The sequence below is a fragment of the Neopelma chrysocephalum genome, unplaced genomic scaffold (genome assembly GCF_003984885.1).
Source record: "Neopelma chrysocephalum unplaced genomic scaffold, ASM398488v2 Primary Assembly neopelma1_96, whole genome shotgun sequence".
NCBI classification, from domain to species: Eukaryota; Metazoa; Chordata; class Aves; order Passeriformes; family Pipridae; genus Neopelma; species Neopelma chrysocephalum.
In genome coordinates this window covers 2,530,479-2,542,656 of record NW_020897759.1, presented here as the reverse complement: position 1 = coordinate 2,542,656, position 12,178 = coordinate 2,530,479, and the positions used below count along the sequence as shown (strand labels likewise).

Below are 12,178 nucleotides of genomic sequence, written 5' to 3'. Positions count from 1 at the left end.
AAGCTGCCTCCAGCTCCCCATCCTCCAGCAGCGGGGCAGGGCTCTGGGCTGCAGTCAAACAACCACACAGCCTCAGACAGTGAGCAGAGGGGTGTGAAAAACGCTGCGCAGCTCTGAAGGCCAAGAAACCTCCGTGAGCATCCCCACAAGAGGGCTCTGGCAATGTAGCTATGCTGTACCTGCAGAAATGGGGGCTCTTGCCTGGAGAAACCCTGGAGACCTTGGTTTCCTGCTCTACTTACACAGCCGACGGCGGTAGCAAATTCAGCCACTTCACACAGAAGAGGGGTGTAGGTTATCTACAATGTCTTTGCTTATCAGGCTTTCTCTTCTGCTCAAAATGCTGCTAACAATAATATATATTAAAAAGCAATCCTAGGAACACATTTTCTCCTTTCCCTAAGGAAAAGGGAACGGGCAAAAGGGTTGGAGCCCTTCATTTCAAGGCCAGAGGAGCTGCCATCCCCCATACCTGTGGTTTCCTAATTCTGATGAGAGTTGCCCATCATTTCAGTGTGTGAAGAAATTCCTGTATCAAGGCCAAACAAACTGCCACCAGAAATATTAGCACCGACAAGAATGAATTTCCACCACGTGCTCCCCGAAGGTGCCAACTCACAAAAGCAATTCCAAGTGCCGTGATCTAAGCACTATAATTAATGGCTGCAGTTTAAAACACAAGTCAAAGCCCATCCCAGAAAAAAAAAAAAAAACAACAAAATCAAAATCCAAAAATTCATTTTACAAAAATCGAACGAACTATTTTCTTTGTTTAGATTAAAACACCTTCATTAAAGAGTTTTATTTTTTAAAGAATATTTAGCTAAGTGGTAATCCTTTAATTTAAAAAGTTCTTGCACTTAAGATAAAGAGAAATCAGATTTATATGGAAACTTGGAACAAGAGAAAATAAAGAAGTACCCATAAGCAACTATCTCAAACAAGAAAGGCAATCAAGGCAACACTGTTCTGTAGTCTGGTATCTTCAAAGGAATTCTCCACGGGTAAAATTAGATTGCACCTTATCATCGAGCTGAGTTGGAGAAAAGCTCAACCTAAACTGACATACAATGCTCAAGGGAAAAACAATACCAAAGAAAAAGATCCAAGTACCCATTCAATTTTTTTTTTTAAATCTATTTTCAGAAAATTGTACAGTGCATACAGAGTATATTGAGACTTAGGAACTCTGGGGGTTCTGTATCTTCCTTCTTTCCAAGTTTTTATAAAGAAATAGAAATGAGGTTACTGAAAACTTCAAATTTCAATTAATTTTCAGATGTAAAATATTTCATTTTGGTATATATTTCGTATACATATTTTCATTTCTCGACTTTCATATCTTTGAGCATTTCTAGAAAGTAGCTCTGATGTACACTTCTAGCTAAAACTCATTTTTAGCGATTTTGGAAACTTAATTTTGATCCATTAGTGATGGATTTTTTACAGTCTTGACTTCAAAAGAGTAAGATTCCATACCTACATCATTATACAATGATACTATGAGGTATAGGGTGGCAATAAGCTAATTTTGCATTTCAAGGAACCCTGGGTTTTCCCTGATATCACAGGCTGGCTCCAAAGCACAGGTTGACAGTTGTTCTTGCCTTATGGTTGCCACCCTTCTCATTACTCACTATTTTTAATGAAAGCACAGAGAACGTTTATATTATACACACAGCTTCCCTGTTTCAGCACTTAACCTGAAAGATTACCAGCTATGACTAAGAACACATCTATATTTAGAAGTTTCTAGTTAAAGTAATTTTTTTTTTCATTTTAGAAATGGCAAGAGAGAGCTTAAATTGCTGAAAAGCTCATAACTCTGTTCATTAGCACACTTCACAGAGAGCTTTTTATTCGTCTTTAATTTTGTATTTAAAAGACTAGTTTGATATAAGCTGGCAGAAGTCACTGTCGAAGTACATTTTACTTTGTTCATAAAGCATGAAATTCGAACTTTTACCTCTGTGGCAAGGCTTTGACTGGCACCGTTGTCAAGAAGAAACTTAACAACCTCCAGGTGGTTTTCTTGGGCTGCCATGTACAGTGGAGTGAAGCCATTCTGAAATAGGAAAACAAGAGTGTAAACACTCTGCAAATATTTCATACATACCACAGATTTGCCAAACTCAGGTAGATCAGGAGAAAAACATAAACTCTTTGTTCACACACCAGTTAATCAATCTCCCTTGACTTAACTGAAGATAGGAGAGGGGTAATATTATTTAAAGGGACACAGTGGAATCTTTCAGCCAGATACAATTCCCACAGCTAGGTGAGAATAATTCCTTTTATATCTATTGTGAAGTTATACGAAAAATCAATCTGGACAGGTGATTTGGTAGTAATTTTCTGATAAATACAGCCACAGCACGGGAAATGCAAAACGGGACAGGGAAATACAATTCAAGTCTGTAGCAAAAGCAAGAGCAACGGCTCTTCAGAGTAACTGCCAATTTTTCCTCTTCTTTCCATTAGCTTTGACTTCTCTTTCACTTCTGCCAGCTATTCATGCCTTCCATCTCCTGGAAGAGCTGCCTTCTGAGCACAGTCTGCTTGTGGTCACTGAGCTACTTCATATTTCAGGCACCAGGAGATCTGAGGATCATTGGTTCTCAGTAGTCTGAGACAGAGGTTTATCAGTGTTTCCAACCACATTAGAGCATCTCTCAAATTATGCTTAAGTGAGTGATTTCAATCAATGCAATACAAGTATTAGATGCTGCAGAGCTTAACTCATTCTTTGGTAAGTGCCTTCCTCTTACAGTCAATGCTTTTGTCTTTGCCTTAACTGTAAACAGGTCACAGCCTTTCAGAAATTGGATTTTTGGGGACTAACATTAAGGCAATGTACCTTCTCCCTATTTTTATAAGAACTTCTGAAATCTCTGCTACAGTTACGCAGGACACCGACTTAGATTCTGCAGACAACCAACGAAGTCAGAGATGAGCTGAGAAGAGTTTGGCCGTATATTTGCATCAAAGAAGAAACATCCACATTGCTGGGCTCTGGAGAGATAAAGGGAAATCATAGCCTAAGACCTATATGAGTGAAAGCGGGCTGTGTTACAGCTGCAGTGAAAACAGCTGAGAGACATCTGACTGCCAGAGCAGCGGGGCAGAGCTGAGGGCACAGGAGAGCACAGGTGACCCGAGGCCAAGCACGCGGGAGGCTCCTCTGGCAGCAGAGACAAACACAAGGTCAGAACAAAGGACAGGCGGAGAGGAGACGGCATGAACTGGATGTTTGATCCAAGGGGAACTTTTACCATCGGCGAGACACGGAGCAGCTGTGAGGCCACATGTTTACAAGGCTCGCACAGGTTGCAGGGTCTCTGCTGCTGCCCCAGTATTTGGATCATTTGGTCTCTATTCAGGAAAGCACAGCTACAAGCATAAAGCAGGCGCTGAAGTCCTACCAGAGCCAAAGCCTAAGGTTAGCAATGTGTTAATGCACTCTCCAGAACCAAGGCCTAATGCCTTAGTTTCCATACACTCAAAATTCTACTTAATTAAAAGCAAATAAGCCAGAAAGCACTTGCTTTCTGGTACCCAATATGTCACACTACAAGTTATTATAGTGAACAGCAGTCTGGCATTTGTCCCTGTCATTTCATGGCATACTCAATATCTCTTTACTAACTCAGCTGGAAAGAAAGATTAATTTTTTCAGTTTCAAATATTTGCAGTTAGAAAGGAAGCAGGAAACACTACTTAATTATTAAGTTTCAGAAAATAATTAATAGGCAAAAATTCTCAGAACCAAGTATTACTATCATTTAGGGACAAAGCAGAACCTTTTCTCCTATGTTAAATTAGCATAAGGTTTTCAACATCTTTCCCCCCCTCCATACTTTGCATTTTCTTCTCTCTTTATAAAGAGGCTGGAATTGCCAGAGCAGCACAAGCCCATGGAAATAATTTTGTCTTCAATAATAATACACAGTCCTTAGAAGAGGTACAACATTCAGACACAGTAAAATTTTACAGTTTGGAGGTGTTTCTTTTACAGATGGGAAGATTTGGTTAAAGAAGGCCCTACATCCCTAATATCCCTAACTGTCAGCATGGAAGAGCTCTTACCTTCAAGGAAAGAGGAGACAAAGCCAAACTCACAGAAAACAGGTCTCTTAACAAAACAAAAAAAAAATCTTTGAGTAGTCTCTGTGGGTAATGCCAGATTCAGCAGAACTTCATTCTAAGCTTTAAGAGGGCTCAAGGGATGCTCAACACCACAAACAAAGCTGGTCCAGGGGCTATTTGGTAACAGGCAGCACCAGGGACCTCCTCAAAAGACTAATCCCAGCTGGGATACCTCACTGCAAGGTATTGGTGTGGAATGGACAATATATGTGTTGTATGTGTGTCCCAAGTAAAAACACCAAAGGCAACCATAATGGGGTGGGGGGAGAAATAAATCTTTACCTCTTGTATGTTAGTAGAATAAGGGTAACATGTGGCAAAACCTTAGGGTGTATGGACAATGCAGTTATATAAGATGTTTACAATCTCAGATTATTTTTAGTTTCAGGGCTGAATACACAAGTTCTCAAACACAAGCTTTTAGAGAAGATCCTGTCAACCCCATCTTAATTTCTTTAACAGGCAAACCTTAACAGCCATGGAAGATTTTACTTAAAAATACTGTTTGTTGTTGTTGTGCTCTTTAAATGTAAATTGTATGGTGCCTGGAACCAAATGCTGCTGTACTAGCATAAAGGAGTAAAGGAGTATAAAGGAGTATAAAAGGAGTAAAAAAAGGAGAACTGAGCCACCTATTTTCTTTGTCCAGGTGAAGAAAACATGAAATATAGACCACAAATAACTAAGATTCTTGAAATAGATTCTATTAAGCATTTTGTTCATATTACTTGAGAGACCAATTAAAAACCCATCATGCTTCTTTAAAATGTAAATTTTTTAATTTCCCTTTTGAACAAACATTTCCTATCATGTCCACATCTTTATATCACAGAAAAATGGCAATACTGGGCCAGCTGAGAAGACTGTCTCTTAATCTGAACCCTCCTCTGACACTGCTTGCCTGCTAGCCAGTCCCTGAGCAGGGAGAACAGGAATGGGGCGGCATGCAGGGACACCTCTGGCACAGCCACCTGACTTTCAGCAATCTGCAGTTTATGCATTTTTTGAGCCAGAGTTTTTCTGTTTCATTTCACTGCTTTGCTCTTAACACCAGCACCGGTTTATTTCAAATTCTCTATAATTGACCTAAACATTCATTCAAAGGACTTGACCAAAGCTCTGCATATGCTTGCAGTACCTCCTTGTACAAGGAAAGGGGATGAGCTCAATTAAGCCTGAGACAGTCAATTATGTGAAAGAGGATCCCTTTATCTGAACACATTCTCTCCCACTCTCCTGTTCTATCTGTGTCTCCTCTGACTCTAACAAGTTAGCAGCTGTAGGACACTCCTAGGGCAGATCTCAGGTTGAAGGGTACATACTTTACTGTGCTGCCTGTTACACAACCACTTCCAGTACCCTGCAAACACCCCTGGATGTGCCTTCACTTCCTTCCTCTCCAGAGGTGTGCGGCTTTGGGACAATTTAAAACAGAGACGTCATTTCTATGTTTTCTCTGTTGATAAACAAGGTGGACAACTGAGAGTTAATCCCAGGATTGGTGATATCCCATGTGGGAAAAGACCTGAACACAGCCTGGGATTTCACTGCACCATCATGCCTACGGGGGAGGATATGTCCATGATGCCTCCTGGTACTCTCTGACCACCTGGCGAGGGGTAGAGCAGACAAGGGAGAGCTGGAAGCATTTGAAGGTTTAATTGTCTGCTGAGTCCCAAGATAGGAATGAACTCAGCACTACACTCACTAAAGGGGCTGTTTCAGTAATAAAATGCCAGCTGTGTTTTTAGACTTTGTCCTTGCACCTGATGTTGTTACCTGCGTGCATGGAACAGCCAAAAAAAGACCGTTTTTCTTTTATGATACATTCATCTCAGTGACTTTATCAAACCCTATTTTCAAGAGCCAACATTAACACAGCAAGATCTACCAAATATACTTACAAATATTATAGTTTTTAAGGGGAGAACAATTTTAATGTCAACGAAGTATTTGGTAGTACCAAACAGGGACGTATTACTTTACCTGAGACTGTGCATTGACATTGGCTCGATTCGTAACCAAAACTTTGACAACTTCTGCTTGTCCAGCGAGGGATGCTATGTGCAATGCTGTGTTTCCTTTCTGAAATTAGAGACAGTGATATTTGAAAGGAGTAAAAAACCTGAGTGTGAATACATAACAATACAATCAAGAACAGGTTAAACTTTAAACACTTTAAAACATAGTATTCCTTGGATAAAATACTCCTACTGAATACCTCTAATAGGTGACTTATTCTAGAACATAGGGACAGAAACCAAAACAGGAATCTACAATTTGCCTAGTAAATATCCTCCCTAGTAATGTGTGACATTTCCTATCATCTGAAAAGTTTCTGTTAAACAATTATTGAGACCACCCCACCAGTGGAAACCAGGCAATTACTGCCTGTAATCATTTGGCCAACACCTTGTGCCCATACCAGCAGTGAACAAGGGAACAACTAGACAGGCCTGACTGACCTTTGTTGCTGCATCCACACTGGCACCTCGCTGTATCAGTTCAGAGACAACTTCTACATGTCCTTCTTTGGAAGCGAGATGGAGAGCATTCAACCCATTCTGATTAAAAAAGAAAAGGAGAAGGGAAAAAAGAAAAGCAATGAGAAAGACTGGCAAAGGTTTTCCCATCGACCAAACAAACCAGGAGACAAATTATTATTAACCCACTGAGAGGATTGCTTCTAAAAACTACTCTTAGGTAAACTTTACAAGAAATAGATTATAAGGAAAGAGTAAGAATTAAGTCAAGATATATTAGCTCTGGGGTCTCGAGTTCTGTGTGCTGTCCCATGATCTGACGTAATATAAATGGAATGAAAGATAACATTAAATAGCACAACATTCTCCAAGTGCATGTGAAATGGTCTCTGGGTAAGGGGGACAGTGTTAATTGGACAAAATATGTAAACATGGCTCATCAAAAAGCATTTAAGTTATCTCTGACATGAAGTGCAACTATAAAGAGAAATTAAAGAAACTGAGAAAGGTATTTATCCAGCAAATTTGATCAAAATATTCTTCAACCTGATTTGAAATGTTGATGTCCACTCCATTTTTTAAGTAGTCGAGAGCCTTTTCCAAGTTGCCAGCTCGAGCAGCTCTCAGGTAACTTGCATTTGTGTCAGACTGCAAGAGAAAAAGGAAAAGTCCCATTAGAAATTATGGCACGGTATAAATACACATTCCTTTGGCAAAGGAGTTACTAATGATTCAACATATTGCACATTTAACTAGACATAAAAGGATCCCAAACCACTTTATCAAATGTGGGTCAAGCCCTGCTCTCCTCGCTCAGGCACACTCCCTGTGGTGTGGGTGGGCTGCCTGCCTGACTGGGCAGCGCGAGCCTCGACTTCACATATGGACATGAATTATGTAGCACTGTCTAACACGCAAGGCCAGTCGCCAGGGACACATCTGGCACCCAGCATGGAAGACAAACATGGTAAAGCTCAGGAATAGACTCCATGGAAATCACTCTGCTCTTTCCAAAAGTGCCACACCACCTTTAATATCCCAGCTGAACAGACCAGATCAGTACTATGAGATGTAACGTGAGAGATTTTAAAAAAATTTCAAAACAGTCAACCACTGAAGGACTGGATTAGCAGAATTAAAAAAACCCATGGTTCTACAAATTGTAAAATCTCGTGTCTTATTACATTTTAGTTCATTTTCTCCATCTTCCTTCATTTTATAGCACATTTTTTTTACAAAGTCTGTCCACATCCAGTGAGGAAGCCAGAAATCCCTAGGCATAGTGCCATCATCTAAACTGCGTTTTCCTTTTTTTTTTCAGGTCTTGCATTAAAGACAGCTATGCAAATTTGCTTTATGATGACTTCAGCTTGAATGTAAGGACGGCAGAAATGTTGGTTAAGTCATGAAAGAATCACTGAAAGCAAATCCCATCCCCAGAGGGTTTTTAACAACAAGTTATGCAAATATCCATGAAGGATGGTTTAGATAATGCTGATCCTGCCTTGGAGCAAGTGGAATGAGCTGGGTTAGCTTTCAAGAGGGACAAATCATATATCAGTGATTTTATCTGTGCCACAGCTTTCCCTGGCATCTTGGGCAGACGACATTTTTTGGTGCCCTCTTCTCGATTGGTATAGCAGGAATTGTCTTCCCCCTCCACACACACACAGTATCATTTCATCACAGGTTTACATCATTGCAGTTTTAAGTGCCTTAAGGTTATAAGAGAGTGCAACAATTGCAGTGAGTGCTAAGAGAAATACAAAGCACCCTGGCACCAAAGCTCAGTTACTGTTGTGCAGATAATTTTATGTTTTTTTAATCCCAAATGTCTGGATTTGCTATATTTTCTCCTCTCCTGTCAATACAGCCACTGCAAACCAGATGTTCTGTTCAAGCATTGCTTCAAGCCCATCAGAAGCTACCTTCATGTGCAGGGTGAAGCAGCCCTGGGCACAATGACAGCAAAATGGTGAGTAGAAAGTCTGCTTTTCCCCTTGTACCCATACAAGCTGCAAGAGTATATTTTACCAGTACTTTCAACACAGCAAGCTCTCTCTTCCAAGGAAGAGAACCATTACTCATGAACTCCTAGTTTTCTCCTGAGTTTTGCACACATGGCATTCTGCTTTGCAATGGCAAGTCGCTCGCTCACTAGCTTACAACCTTCCCTGCTTTTATCACTCTTTTCCAAGCACACCACTCTGATCATTACAAACCAACTTCTTGGCAATGTGCTTTACCAAAAATGAGGTGCTGCTACACACTACATGGTCATAACCACAAAGACTACGGGGGGGAAAAGCTGCCTGGAGAGGGGTGGTAAAACACTTCCATTTGGAAGACTATCTGAATTGTGCAATGCAGATTATTACAGGAGACAGGTCATATTCTTAGTGCTTAGCAACAGCAGCAACTGGGGTAAAAAACAGGTCAGCATTTTATCAGCATTACTGAAGGTATGAGGGAGGACTCAATAGAGCGGGAGCCTTTTTGTCAGAGGGCAATGGCATGTCTGTTTGGCACAGTCAGCAGGTGGATGAGAATGAACATCAGCTGTTTACAGCTGCTGCTGGGTGGGGAAGGGATGCACCAGAGCAGCTTGCTATGGAAAATCATATCCTGCCAGTCACATTAGCACATGCCAGACAAGGAACACCGCTCATACTCGGAGTCATTGAAACCTTTCTGTTTGCTCAAATAAAATGGAGTTGGAGAGGCAGGAGGACTGACACACAGCTGATATTCACATTGATACCTAACTGCAGTGTCACTGTAGAGGGAGAGCAATGCCTGTATCTTTTACAGACTTGGGCATGAGTTTTGGACTTAAGGATTCTTGGAAGACTTAAGGACTCTTGGAAGCACTTACCCACTAACAGAAGGAAGGACAAAGGTCAGGTTCCACTTCCAGCCCGAGGACATATAAAAATGTTTCAAACCAAGCTATCTCAGGTGCTGCTAAGTGATGCACAAATCCATTCCTGAAATCCCTCAAGAAAACAGCACGCCTTCCTTTTCTAGTCACCCCTCGAAACTCATTCCCTGTGCTAAAACTGTCCAGACTCATCACTGACACCAGCAGCCAGGCTGCCATCCAAGCAGCAGGCTGGTGTGGTGCTGGGTCCAGCATCCCTCAGCCTGGACTCCCAGTGCTCAGACAACCACAGGCTCCCAGCACAAGGAGCACTCTACAGGAAAAGCAGCACTGAGGTGCAGGCATGACACCAACAAATGGGAAGCACCCAGGGAAGGTGCCATTTGACAGCACGCCTGGGATAACCCAAACTCTCCCACAGTTCAGCTGGTCTCAGTTGGCACGTCCAGTTTCCACCTTACTGGGTTCTAGTTACTTGAACGTGATGTGAGCCAACGCGTGACACTGCATGAGCTGCCTTAGGCAACCAGGGTGTAACACATCCCTGTGCTCTGAGAAGTGGGGAAACCTCTTCTTCTGAGCTTGGCTGAAGCTCCCAAGCCCTCAGACTGGGTTAACTCACCCATTCTGGGCCACCATGCACAGGAACTTTGAGATCTGCACAGAGGGATAACAGACTGAGGGTGTAAAATTGCGCAAAAAAGTTCTACAGGGCTTCTGGGACTCTCCATCCATCCACTGCGGTCTCAGCCATAAGCAGAAACAAGCAGTGACATCAGAGAGAAAAGAGAACCAACATCACTGGAAACCAAAAGCAATTTCAGCCTCTCTAAAAGTAGCATTGGCAGCTTCCACTTTCCCTATAACTAAGGCATTACTTCAGACCTACTCAGGTAGCGAATAGACTTTCAAGCTTTTTCTACCTTGCAAAATGCCTTGAAGACCCTTGTTTTTAAGACATTCCACCTCCAAAACCCAGGAGAACCAATGAATGCTATCCAACTTCTATAAAAGCTAAGCATAGGGGTCAGTAAAAATTGATCAAAAACGTCAACCCAAATCTTCCACGTTTTTGAACCTAGAATTTCTCACCTTACCTTTGTTGTAAGCCTAGTGTTTTTTTAAAAAAATACCTCAATAGAGTAAAAAAAAAAGTTATTTTCAATTCAAACTATTTTGTTTAAAAAAGAGCTTCTTGGAGTCCCTGCTAGAGCTTGTAATTGCCTCTGTATTACATAGACAGAAGCCTAGGCTCAAATCACTGAAGGATTTTAAAGATCAAACAAGCATAACAATAATGTTAATAATTATTTATCTGGATTGCCAGCGTTCCTGGAAGCCCTTGTCAGAGACTGATAAAGGGCCTGTTATATGAAATGCATTGAAATCACAATAGGGGGAAAAATATTTTAGGTTTCCAGACATAACTGAGGATGCCCATGCATTCCCCTCTGTGGGTAACTATTCTCCATATACCCAATCCCACCTTCCACAGTAGTTGGTGTCCAAAAATAAGAACCCCATACAGACAGGACAGACAGTATGTCCACAGGACATTCACTTAAAAGACTTAATGAAACTTTTCTCCAATATTAATTACTTAAACCTCAATAGTCCTGAGAGGCATTCTGTATGCTTGCAGCCTATGCAGATCCCTTTCTTTTGTTTTTGTAATCAATCCCAACATGAAATGAAGATGAAAATTGGCTTTTGATTCTCCACTGGCTTGATAAATATCAAGAGAACAACAGACATGGGACATACATCAAAGCACCCTGAATTTTAGATGCCCTTGCAGTCAGTCACAAAGATTGCAGCCCTTCCTGTGCATTTGCACTGGATCCCTGTTGTCAGGCTGTGTCCTCAAAGCCATTCCCTGCTCCCTCTTGGACTCCCCGGGGATGCTACCTTTTCAAACTCTATATTCAGATTAAAATTAAAAATCAAGATTCTTATAAACGTTTTAATACTTGAAGAGACACACTTCAGACCCTGTGCACAGAATTTAGTTCTGGAATGGCTTTTCAGAGAATATATAATAAACAGGGGATTTATGGGAGAGTACCAGTACTGATGCATGCATAATATCAAGCTTTTTCTTCACAGATGGTATGATTTCTCCCCTCTCTCCTCATACTTTCTTGGAAGAAAAAGGGACTATTTCTAGTTTAAAGAAATGTGCAAATGCAGATGACTGGCTAATGAATGCAGTTTTTATGCAATGAATATTTCTTTTAGATTTGTGTGTTTCCCTTTAATGTAGGATGCTATAAAAAAAAAATCCCTTCTCTAATGTACAGCAGGCTGGTGAGCTTGCAGACTGCAGGCTGCCTGCAGCCCACAACAGGTTTTCCAGTCTGGAGCTCATTTTCAACAGCCTTCATCCCAGAGACATGTCAGGAAAGGGCCGGGGCTGAATAAGCTGTGCTGGCAGCAGCACACTTTCCCAACCCTTCTCTGCCTTATGGTTCTCTAGTCCTGCCACAAGGAGGACAGCAGAGTCCGGGATGCACAGGGGTAACACCTGGGAACTGTTGCCCCATTTGGAAAAAAAGCTACATGAGTTAAAAATGTTTCTATTACAGCAAAGACCAACTCCTAAGTCACTTGGATATTACCTTAAGCCTCCAGGAAATGCTGATGCTGACTCACCCTAGCAAATACATAT

General features: G+C 41.3%; 1 protein-coding gene across 6 annotated transcripts in view; it reads right to left on the bottom strand.

Moving 5' to 3' along the window:
- The window catches only part of ANK3 (ankyrin 3), a 204,340-nt gene that overhangs the window by 139,733 nt on the left and 52,429 nt on the right, over positions 1–12,178 (bottom strand). For all 6 annotated transcript variants that reach the window (XM_027694110.1, XM_027694111.1, XM_027694109.1 and 3 more), the window contains exons 2-5: positions 7,176–7,277; positions 6,612–6,710; positions 6,133–6,231; positions 1,967–2,065 (exon numbers count right to left, since the gene is read on the bottom strand). In XM_027694110.1, coding sequence (XP_027549911.1) covers positions 1,967–2,065; positions 6,133–6,231; positions 6,612–6,710; positions 7,176–7,277 — 399 coding nt within the window. The remainder of the gene's footprint in view (positions 1–1,966; positions 2,066–6,132; positions 6,232–6,611; positions 6,711–7,175; positions 7,278–12,178) is intronic.